The sequence below is a fragment of the Chiloscyllium plagiosum genome, unplaced genomic scaffold (assembly GCF_037043375.1).
Source record: "Chiloscyllium plagiosum isolate Xiang-an unplaced genomic scaffold, Cpla_swu_hap1 HiC_scaffold_6, whole genome shotgun sequence".
Classification (NCBI taxonomy): domain Eukaryota; kingdom Metazoa; phylum Chordata; class Chondrichthyes; order Orectolobiformes; family Hemiscylliidae; genus Chiloscyllium; species Chiloscyllium plagiosum.
Window position 1 is genome coordinate 31,696,596 of NW_028270144.1, and position 12,426 is coordinate 31,709,021.

At 38.5% G+C, this 12,426-nt stretch overlaps 1 protein-coding gene across 9 annotated transcripts in view; it reads left to right on the forward strand.

Annotated features, from left to right (window-relative positions):
- The window catches only part of scel (sciellin), a 76,681-nt gene extending 68,778 nt beyond the window's left edge, over nucleotides 1-7,903 (forward strand). For all 9 annotated transcript variants that reach the window (XM_043691424.2, XM_043691426.2, XM_043691422.2 and 6 more), the window contains 3 exons: nucleotides 735-843; nucleotides 1,943-2,045; nucleotides 5,910-7,903. In XM_043691424.2, coding sequence (XP_043547359.1) covers nucleotides 735-843; nucleotides 1,943-2,045; nucleotides 5,910-5,926 — 229 coding nt within the window. In that variant the 3' untranslated portion in view covers nucleotides 5,927-7,903. The remainder of the gene's footprint in view (nucleotides 1-734; nucleotides 844-1,942; nucleotides 2,046-5,909) is intronic.
- Nucleotides 7,904-12,426: the final 4,523 nt, after the last annotated feature.

Genomic DNA, 12,426 nt, shown 5'->3' on the forward strand with positions numbered 1-12,426 from the left:
GAAAGACGTTGTGAACTTAAGGGGTTCAGAAAAAAATTACAAAGATGTTGCTGGGGTTGGAGGGTTTGATAGAGGAAGAGGCTCAATAGACTGGGCCTGTTTTCCCTGGGTTGTCGGAGGTTGAAAGGTGACCTAATAAATGTTTATAAGACCATGAGGGACATGGATTCAGTAAATATATAAGGACTTTTCCCTTGGTGAGGGAGTCCAGAACTAGAGGGCATAAGTTTAGGGTAAGAAGGAAAAGATATAAAAGGGATCCAAGGGCAACTTTTTCACACACAGGGTGGTGCGTGTATGGAATAAACTGCCAGAGGAAGTGGTGGAGGCTGGTACAATTCCAGCAGTTAAAAGGCATCTGGATGGATATTTGAATAGGAAGGATTTAGAGGAATATGGGTCAAATGCTGGCAAATGGGACGAGATTAGTTTAGAATATCTGGTTGGCACAGATGAGTTGGATGAAGGGTCTGTTTCTGTTTGTACATCTCTATGACTAAAACAAGGTGATGTTTGTTTTTTTTGCCCTATATGTCAAAATGTGCTATGATACTGGAACAACAGAAGTGATCAGAAACAAAAAGATCATCATTTGCCTTTTATTTCCTTCATGTTTCTTTCACTGGTATGCTTCTCCTGGAGCAGGTAGCTCAATTGAGTGCTAGGGCAGGCAATCACGATGCTTTTTTAGTATGTTCTCAGTAATTTTGAAGAAATATTTGTTTGGTTTGCAGGAGATCCTCGGATAAAAATAAGTGCAGCCAGTGCTACAAACCCATCGAACACGGTGCTAGAATGATCTTGGAAGATCTGAACATTAATTGCCATGCAGCGTGCTTTAAGGTATAAGTTGTAGAGTAACAAAACTACTTAATCTAGATCATTGCACTGCAATAGCTAACATTAAAAAATACTACAATGTGCTTCTTCCATATTGTTTACATCATTTAAGATTTTTAAATTTAACCTATTTTTCTAATCGACTTATTCAGAAGTATTATTACATACCTCTAGTGCAGATGGGACTTGAATCTGGGTCTCTTGGTCGAGATAGGAATACTACCACTGCACCACAAAAGGGTCCCTCTGTCATTTAAAAAAAATGTATTTTCCCAATCAATCTATTCAGAGATATTATTACACACCTCTCTGAAGCATGTGGGACTTGAATCCAGGTCTCTCGGAACACTACCACTTGCCCACAAAAGAGCCCTTATATGTCATTTGCTAAGCAGTGTGGTTAATGGTTTCTACATTTTCCCTCTCACCCTGTGGGGAAACAGGGGATATCCATTTAGAAAAAAGCCATCCATCATCAATTTATTTAACATCATAAAATCATCATGTGCTGAGTTGAAGGCCCACGTGCATTCTCTGACACGCTGCACAATTTTGACTTCAGCTGGTGACTGGAGGCAGAATTCAATCTGAAATCAAAATGAACCTCTCTCTGTCAATTTAGCCATCTGTATGAAAGATTTACTAGCCAAGCATACATTGCTCACAATTAGAACATACAATGCGTTTTTTCAAAAATATTCTTGACAATAAAGGAGAAAACAAGCCAGATATTCTCTGACACCTTCCTGATCACTTCTCAAAGGATTGAGCTGGGATTTACCCATATCTGCTAATCTATAAAATCTCCTCCCAGCTATGAAGTACTAGTTGATCTCAGGTCTTTCTATTTAGACTGGCCCTCTCCCCTTCCCTCTCCCCAGTGTATGTGAGCATTGGCTCAATGGGATAAGTTTTTAGATGTTGCAAATAAATAACTGTGCTCCAGAACTGCATGAGCTGTAAGTGATACTATCTATATCCAGCCTGTGCTTCACAAAACCAAAATTATGCTCTTATTTAATTTGGCTTAGCTATAATGTTCTAGTTCATTGTAAGCAGTTTACACAAAGTAAAAATTATGATGATGCTTTTCTTATTGCAGTGCCAAATTTGTCACACCTCTCTTGAAAACCTGAGTGCTGGTGACAACTTCTGGGTTCACCAACGTGTTGTGCACTGTGAGAGATGCTATGATAACGTACAGGGTAAGTGGCAGTGTTAATTGTGTTTAATAAAACAATTCATTGAATGGCCTCCCATGGCCTAGAACCCTGTCACCATGCTCCCTCCATTGGTTACCTCATGCAACCATTGTCAGTGCAATTGGTCAATAATGACAGACGCAGTGCTAACCCACGTGTTTTTCATTATTAAAATCTCAGAAAAAAATCCAGCAGTTATCGTAAAGTCTGTAGAAATAGGGCACTATCGCAAATCAGAACAATGAAGAGAAAGCAAAAAAGAAGAACTTGCATAGGAATAGGAGAAGATTATTCCACCCATCATGAAAATAAGATCATCACTGATCCATATAAACTTTTACTTGCCCTGTGTCTTTTACAAGACAAACATATTTAAATGGGCAGTCAATTTCCACTACCAAGTTCCTATAAATAACAATGGGATGATAACCAGGTAAAATGTTTTATTGAGGGATAAATATTGGATGACACACCAACAAAAACTCCCTTTCTATTCATCAATACAGTGCCATGAGATATTTTATATCTATTTGTGAGGTTTAGATTAGTTATCAGTATAACATTCATTGAAAACAGACATATCTGACCATCATGTGGTGCACATATGGAATGAGCTGCCAGACAAAGTGGTGGAGGCTGGTACAATTACAGCATTTAAAAGGCAGCTGGATGGGTATATGAATAGGAAGGGCTGAGAAGGATACGGACTAAGTGCTGGTAAATGGGATTACATTAGGTTAGAGTATCTGTTCGGCATGGACGTGTCGGACTGAAGGGTCTGTTTCCGTGTTGTATATCTCCTTGACTCTTTCTAACATTTGCGACACTGTAGGACTGCAACTGCTGTTATTGACAGGTTGCTCTGAAGGTGGTCGTGTCCGGTGACTGATGTGTATAGGTAGTAGGATGTGTATAGGTAGTAGGTAGTATGATGCAATGAGACCTTGCAGAAACACAACCAAACAGAGTGGCTGACTCCAACAATTAGCAAGGTTGTTCCCTAACACTAACCCAAATCGAGAAGTGGACACAAAGAATAAGATGTGGCAATTACTTGAGATCTATGAACCTGGGATAGACTTTTGACGGCGGTGGAAAACTGGCCTTATTTTTCTGCCACAGGGCATTCATTTCATAGATACTTGTATTCCATCATAGTTGAACTTCAAATTGAACATTTAAGGAGAAATGTACAGTCACGGGAGAAAGAACAACATTACACCATTCTTTAATAAAGGCAGAGGTTGCATCCTTTTAAACTTTTGGATTGTTCATTCAATGTTCAGAATTAGGTATATGGCTGGCACAGACATGAACTACACACATTGCTTAATATGCATTGTCCATTAAAATCTTTATTTTAAGAAAGGAAATAAAATCAGCACTTGACTAGGGACTCCTGTTGTGCTGTCGGAACAGTCAAAAAATTCTTTGCAGTACCATTCATACTCATGTTACTTGTATCAAACTCATTGTCCTAAATAGAAAAGGAAAAACTATGAAAGCTAAATACACCCTTGCTTTGTCTGACTTGTTAAAAATTTCAGAGCCACGGTTTTGGTTCTCTTAGTTAAAAAATATTAAAACTATTCTAGGTACTGGGCAAATTTAACTGCATTGCCACATTCTATATCCAATATTATTCAAGGCTGGAATTCTATAGTTGTAATTGTATTGCTGACTGCTGCATGCAGAAACACTGAAATAATAGTGACTGCTTATGATAAAAAGATTTTAAACTAACCTAGTCCTATGATAATGTTTGCAGCTGAATACAACAAGAGGCCACACGTTTTGTGGAATAACTTTTGACTAGATTTTTTTTTCACATTTTATCTTATTAAAACCAAGACCTATTTCATAGTGTCCTATATCCACTCACTGGAGGAGGTCTTAAACAGTGTAAACGAGGGACAATGATTTGCTCTTTCATTTCGTGTCTCTCCCTACCTATATTTCCATGAAAATGGGAAGAGGTGTAAAATGAGCTGCTGATTTGCCATCTGTTTATGCCATAGTACAAAATCAATTTCCTTGTGAACCCTGATGATTCTGTCTTCAGTAATGCTGAAAAAAGAGATATTTTATACTTGTCTGGATAATTCACAAGAAATACCAAAGTAAAGGGAAACAACACTTTTATCCTTTGAGATACGACTCTTTTCTTTTGCAGTCAGAAAAAAAAAACACTTGTGCATTCACTTGCCTGTTTCAATTCAACAAAATAGGTGTCAGCCATTCTCTAGTTAATTTTCCAGGACATTACCTTGACCAAACAGTCTCTTTCTGCCAAACAGTCAGTACTCTGCTCTCATACAATAAAAATGTTATTTTTCCTTTTACTTTGCTGTTTCTTTCAAATTGGCCTGATGTGTGCAAGATGGAGAGCTTCAATAAAATGTGTTTATTCTTTAGGCCTCAAGTTGTGTACTATAAAGTGACAATTTGTCTTCTGTCTTTGCTTCCTCTTGCAATCTTCAAGCACTTAAAATTCAATTTTGCTCCAATGAACCATTTCCATGCTAATTTTTCCTTATTTGTTTCCCTTCTTCACCTCTTAGTTATTTTACATATTAAGTATCCTAGCTCTAGACAAGCACTTCTTTAAAAGTGGAAACATGATTCAAGCCTTTTTATGAAAAGTAGCCCAGTTTTCAATTACTATTTATTTTATGTAACGTGTATCAAGTTGTAAAAAGTATATGGATCGTTGGCATGGATATTGCAGTCAGTGAAGAAAGACACTCAAAGGATCCAGTAATCTCTGGTGTGGAGTTGTCCTTTCTCTTTGAGTTTGAATCTTGAGTCAGATCAAGTGAATCTCCAGGTGTTTAACAACAGCGATGTCACTAAGTTGATTGAGCAACTAATTGCAATTAAGCGTTTTTCACAGACAGCAAGCTTGGAGGAGGTGAAACGTACTGATTATCTCTCACTTTGCAATAGCATTTTATAGAGTGATGTAAATAATTATGACATGCATATAAGATTAAGATAGTTAAATTATAATAAACTTGAAAGCATATAAAATTTATTGAAGATATGCAAATTTTTCACAGTGGCGAATCTCGACACTCCATAAATATAAAATTAGACTTTCAAGGCCAGAGAGATTTTTCAGAAATAATTATCACCTTAGTGCATGTTAAAAATCTAGTTATACTTCATTCAATAGGCTCTAACATATTCACGGGATTCAATAGTGAAACTATGAGTACAAAATGGCAAGATCTCTTCAGCTATTTCTAATAGATTAGAATCTATATAGCATTAATTTTAAAAGGGGAAGTCCAAAATCCCAAAAAGCAATTTCTTGATTTTTGTGTTTAACTATGCATGCGCTGACTCCAGAAGTTACAATCAGTTTTGATATAATATCATGATTTGGAGATGCCGGTCTTGGACTGGGGTGTACAAAGTTAAAAATTACACAACACCAGGTTATAGTGCTTCCAATTAAACCTGTTGGACTATAATGTGACAGTTCCATTCTCGTGTGATCTCGCATTATAAGAAAATTGCACAACTGCCACTCCATTTAAATTAATGGGGCTGGAATTGCATTATAGCCAATACAGGTAAGGAAAATTTGCATTCTACAAGTAACAGTCTAAATTTTTCAATTGCGTTAAGGCCAATTTGCGTTGAAAAACACGCGTTATAGCAGAATCGACTGTATTATCTTTGTCAAGTATGACAGTAAATGCTGATTGCCATCACTGACACTGCATAATCCAAGCTGTTGTGTTCATCCCTTACTGTGACATGTTTTATTGTCTGATTGCAAAATACATGTGTATGCAGTAGTGCATGATGGAACATCGTAATCTCTTTCAAGTCTGAAAAACATTTCTTCTTTTTTTGCAGCACAACTGTCATACTAAATTGATACATGGACGAGTTTACCAGTGTTTCAACTACTACAATTTCAGATTTTTTCGGATTAAGAGGATATATTTACACTGCTTTGTGAATTTTAGAAAAATCTCTTAAACAATTTATCATTCCCTTTTTTCATTGTAATTTCTGGACTTTATTTCGAAATAATGGAATACAGTTTCATTAGTACTCTTTATATATGCGTTATATTTTCGGGGGCAAATTGCTACAAAATGCCTGCATCAATGGAAGTGAAGTCACTGCTTTAAGAACAGCCATGAAATAACTGTTCCATTTGATAAGTATATCGGTGTTCCAGGATCAAATGTGATTTCTTCCTCAAAATGATGCTCGCCAGCCTCTGCTATTGCAAACGGATAACTATTTTATTTTCTAAGCATTGTGTTCTACCTGTATCTAGAAAGTAGTATCTGTTGCCCAAATTATAAAAGATTTACAGATGAGGTGTCGAAGTAGAATGACATGTATTATTAGAACTGAAATCTTCTATCTGTTACCTGTCTTGCAAAAACAGATTCAGTTTTTCAAGGCAGAATTACATGACTTGAGAATGTAACAGATGCAATATGTCAAAAGGGCAGCCTATATATTATTGAGGGTTGAGGCCTGTTCATCTCTGCACAATTCAATTAGGCAATATGTGAGTTACATTTTTTTTGAATTTGAAGAACTGAGGTAAATGGTATTGTGGGACAAAATCTCCTTCATAGTATTACCATTGCTTTGGTTATGTGAACACCACCCTAATCATCATGAGAAGATTGCATGTTTAAGGGCTGGCACTGTTATAAATTCAATATTTTGTTTCTGAAATTTAACTCTTGGCTTTCAGGTAAACTTGAGATTTGCAAAATTCTTAAGTGTAATTTGGAAAAAAAAAGTGAGTTCTTTAAAATCAAGGGTTAGAAATTTGAAAGGAACACTTAAGCTAAGCTCTCTTTTATATAATTTCTGTAGTAAATTCTGCTTTTAGGGAGGTTTACATTTCTATATAGTAAAGAAAATCTCTAAATGATATTAGTATTTTATTTCAATTATTATTGATATCTATGTAACAATCTGGGTCAGATTTTCCTTTTGCAGTGATAGTCTTACAGCTGATTGTACTGATGGAAGCTGCTGACAAGATCATTCAAATAAGCTGTCCATTGGCATGACACATTGTGGTGACATTTCCACCATGTAATTTATAAATGTCATTCTGTTTGCAGAACCACTCCTGCGGTACCAGCTTAAACATAATTTAGCTAAAAAATCACATTGTTTATGCTTGTTTTTGCTCTTGGTAGCAACAAACAAAATGAATAAATATTAATTTTGCATCTTCTAACACCACATCTAAATGCTGCAAACAAGAGAGTCTGGCCCATTTGTATTTGACACTTTTTACATATAGCTTAGATTTCAATGAACAAAAATTATGGTTTGAACCAATTGAGAATTAAACAGAAAGCAGAATCAGTGGATCCATCAATTCTATCTTTAGAATTCTTGAAGATCACACATATCACATCATCTATAAAAGTAGTCTTTTATATTCACTGGAGAACTAACTTGTGAAACTCAATTAGTTTTTATTACTTTGTTGACCAACAGACTTCACAATTGCATCAGGAATGTAGGATGAAATAGAGGACTCTAACTTTACTAAAATTCTTGAAAGCTCAATCTGCCTAATTCAAAACCCCTTGTAATTGACAGTAAATATAAATTTAAACAAAAATTCAGTGGTGAGAATAAACACATTAGCAGGAACAATGCTTTGGTGGATCAAACTATCATTTGTCAGAAAGTTCTCATTCTAAATGAAATCTATCTGTCAGGAATGTGTTAACTAAAATGATGTGCTACATACTAATGCAGGAATATTTAGCAAGGAAAAATGTTGGTACAGTGCTATTTTGTTAATGAACTCTAATGTTGCATTAATAAAAAAGAAAGAACTGACCAAATTAAGTAAATACTGTTGTCCTTTAATGATGTGCTTGTTCCATTTCTTACTTGGAAATCACTTTTGATTTTTTTCTTTCATTTATAAATTTTATTTGACCCAGCCTTTCTATTATCATTTTAGTCATACATACAAAACTTATTAGACCAATGGGCAATTTTACATTTGGCTATGTTTACTTCAATTTCTCTTCTCTTTTATTCAGCAAGCTGTACTTTTTAACAAATATTTCCATACTGATCCATTGGCTATAAAAATATTAAATGGAATTTTGGCAAAACTTTTACTCCATGGTCTAATAGGGGAACAAAATTTGCCCCACTATTCTGAAATCTTGGTCTTCTCCACTGGGGCAATTACATTTCTAAACATTTAATTCTGAAGAGATCAAGTTCCTTTTAAATCTAACCAGTGCCTATTATTTCTTCCCAATGACATCTCCAGACCCAGCCATCCATTATCAATTCTTGCCCTCACTTTAGGAGTAGAACTGAAAGGAATGTACTCCATACTTAGAAATGTAATTTCCTGTGTCAAAGAAATTGATTGACAGTAATCAACACCTATCACGTAAACACTGCAGCCTGTAATCCTGTAGATTGTAGTACATAAGTCAGTTTTTGCAGTCTCACAAAGATGAAGGCAGACTTGCACAGAATTCAAATTGTGAATTGTTGGTCTGGATGGTTGCCATTTTCCAATGTAAAAATGGTGATTCATATTAAATCAATGTGGCACACTGAAATGATTAATTGTATGCAGATAGAAATGGATTAATTGTATGAAGATAAACTCTAACCACAGTCAAAGCATTTTAAAATCATTGGATTAATTACTTTTGGTACCCAGTACAAATAGATCAAATAAGTTATTTTGCCAGTAACACCATAAAGATCCCACTCTGATTCAGATGTGATGCTCTGATTTTCAGAATTATCCCCCTCCCCTACAGTGAGACACCTTCATTCGTTGAGTTGGATATTCCGTGGTTTTGTATAATCTGATGACACTTTGCGAACTTCCTACAATTTGCTAGTGAAGTCATAAAAACCATTAGCAGGGCACACACATTTCCACTCTTTCTGAAGGTTTCTTCTTAAATAACCATCACCCATTCCACTCGGCACCCACATGATCCTTGAATGGCTTGTTGAGGTGCGTATCAAAAGGTTGAACTATGGATGTTAAACTTCCTTGTATAACCGCATTATGGGTTCTATGTTTTCATAGACACCTGTTGAACTCATTGGTATATGGGATCTGAATATGACTAATATTAATAAGCTGCATTCTTTACTTAGGCCATCCAGCCACCTATTCAACACATCATCAATTCATAAATTCATTTTATTCTATTCATTCAGCCCTTGATATGGATGCACTCAAAAACTCCAGGAAAAATATAGAATTTCTACAGAGTTTACATTTGAAAATTATGATAGACATTATTCCATTCATGGACATTACACCCATGTTGCTGACGTGACATGATGGATACTTATTTTTCTGCTGTTTGATGATGAATCATTGGAAGTGGTCATTTTAACACCAGGGTCACTTGGTAATTTCTGAGCCTTTTGCCATAACACTAGATTGCTTTGTAGCATAAACCGACTACAACATTAAATAGCCTGAACACAGCTTTTAATCTGTCCTACTTAAATGTTTATATATACACATTACATTCCATATGAGAATGTAATCATTCTGATGATTTTCGAGCACTCATTCTGATACATATTTCTCTAGATCATTGGCTGGTCCCTGTTCCTGTGATGCATTTGGTTTAGGATTTTTCTTCAAGGTGGAGTCCTTCTTTTTCCATACACACAGAATTCCTGCACTAGTTAGGTTAGCAAATCGTAGGATATTGAGTTGGAAAGCGGCTTTGAAATTAATTCATTTTATTGGAGGATCCTTTTCTGTTTGTCACTCATGGTGCCATGCATGCTCTGGTCCCTGTGAGTGTGCCTGAAAACCTCACTCGCCTTCTTCACAACACTGCCTGCTGCTTGAACCCATGCACTGACCTACAGTAAAACTAAGGAAAACACATTTCTTTTGTCAAACATTGAAGTACAGCATTGCAGGACTGCCAAGAGGTATCATATATGCCAAGTATGGTCAAAAGCATGACTTTTGGAACTGTAAGAAAATAAGAACATGAGAAATAAGAGCAAGATTAGGCGATTTGGCACATTGAGTTGTTCCACTAGTCAACAGAATCATCGCTAACCCACCAGTCCCTCATAACCTTCTTCTCCCTGTCAATCAAAAATCTGTCTAACTCGGCCTTCAATATATTCAATGAAAGTCTCCACTGCTCACTGGGGAGAGAATTCCAAGTGCAAATGACCCTTGAGAAAGATAAATAAAATCTTCTCATTTCTTGTTTATTTTAAACTGTGTCCGCCAGTTTTGGATTCCCCACAAGAGTAAGCGGCCTCCCAGTATTTATCCTGTGAAGCCCTTCTCAGAAGTTTATATATTATAATAAGATCACCTCTCAGTTTTTAAAATTCCAATAGCTATAGGCGAAATCTGCTCAATGTTTCTTCATACAATCATCCTTTCATTCCAAGGATCAGCTTAATGAACCTATTTTGAACTGCTTCCAACCCAAGTAATTCCACCCATCCCCAACTTAAGGAGAATAAAACTGCAGGCAGCATATGGGTTGTGGTCTCTGTACAGTTGCAGCAAATGACAACAGGACTTTCACACTCCATCTCCTTTGCAATAAAGGCCAACATTCAGTTTAATGTCTGTATTACTGCAATTTATTACACAATTTACACAAAATGATTTGGATGTGAATATAGGAGGTTTGTTAGTAAGTTTGCAGATGACACCAAAATTGATGGTGTAGTAGAAAGCCAATAAGATAACCTCAGAGTAGAACAGGACCTTGATCAGCTGGGCAAATGGGCCAAGGAGTGGCAGATGGAGTTTAATTTGGATAAATGTGAGGTGCTGCATTTTGGATAGTCAAACCAGGGCAGGACTTATACACTTAATGGTAAGGTCCTGGCGGTGTGGCCGAACAAAGAGATCTTGGGGTGCAGGTTCATTGTTCCTTGAAAGTGGAGTCGCAGGTAAACAGAGTAATGAAGAAGGCATTTGGTAGACTTGCCTTGCCGGGACATTAACCGCCTCAACCTGTCGACCCCCCTCCCCCATTCCAACCTCTCACCCTCACAACGCGCAGCCCTCCAATCCCTCTGCTCCAATCCTGACCTCACCATCAAGCCAGCGGACAAAGGGGGCACAGTGGTAGTCTGGCGCATTGACCTCTACATCGCTGAAGCCAAACGCCAACTCGAGGACACCTCTTCCTACCGCCCCCTTGACCATGACCCCACCCCCCATCACCAAACCATCATCTCCCAGACCATACAGAACCTCATCACCTCAGGAGATCTCCCACCCACAGCTTCCAACCTCAAGTCCGGGAACCCCGCACTGCCCGGTTCTACCTCCTTCCCAAGATCCACAAGCCTGACCACCCTGGCCGACCCATTGTCTCAGCATGCTCCTGCCCCACTGAACTCATCTCTACCTACCTCGACACTGTCCTATCCCCCCTAGTCCAGGAACTCCCCCCATACGTTCGAGACACCCCCACGCCCTCCACTTCCTCCAAGACTTCCGTTTCCCCGGCCCCCAACGCCTCATCTTCACCATGGATATCCAATCCCTCTACACCTCCATCCGCCATGACCAGGGCCTCCAAGCCCTCCGTTTTTTCCTCTCCAGACGTTCCCAACAGTACCCGTCCACTGACACTCTCATTCGTTTGGCTGAACTGGTCCTCACCCTTAACAATTTCTCCTTTGAATCCTCCCACTTCCTCCAGACCAAAGGGGTAGCCATGGGCACACGTATGGGCCCCGGCTATGCCTGTCTCTTTGTTGGCTACGTAGAGCAGTTGATCTTCCGTAATTACACCGGCACCACTCCCCACCTCTTCTTCCGCTACATTGATGACTGCATTGGCGCCACCTTGTGCTCCCGCGAGGAGGTTGAGCAATTCATCAACTTCACCAACACATTCCACCCTGACCTTAAATTTACCTGGACCATCTCTGACACCTCCCTCCCCTTCCTGGACTTCTCCATCTCCATCAGTGACGACCGACTTGACACTGATATTTTTTACAAACCCACTGACTCCCACAGCTACCTGGATTACACCTCTTCCCACCCTATCTCTTGCAAAAATGCCATCCCGTATTCCCAAGTCCACCGCCTCCGCCGTATCTGCTCCCAGGAGGAGCAGTTCCACCACAGAACACACCAGATGGCCTCCTTCTTTAGAGACCGCAATTTCCCTTCCCACGTGGTTAAAGATGCCCTCCAAAGCATCTCGTCCACATCCCGCACCTCCACCCTCAGACCCAACCCCTCCAACCGCAACAAGGGCAGAACGCCCCTGGTGCTCACCTTCCACCCTACCAACCTTCGCATAAACCAAATCATCCGCCGACATTTCCGCCACCTCCAAACCGACCCCACCACCAGGGATATATTTCC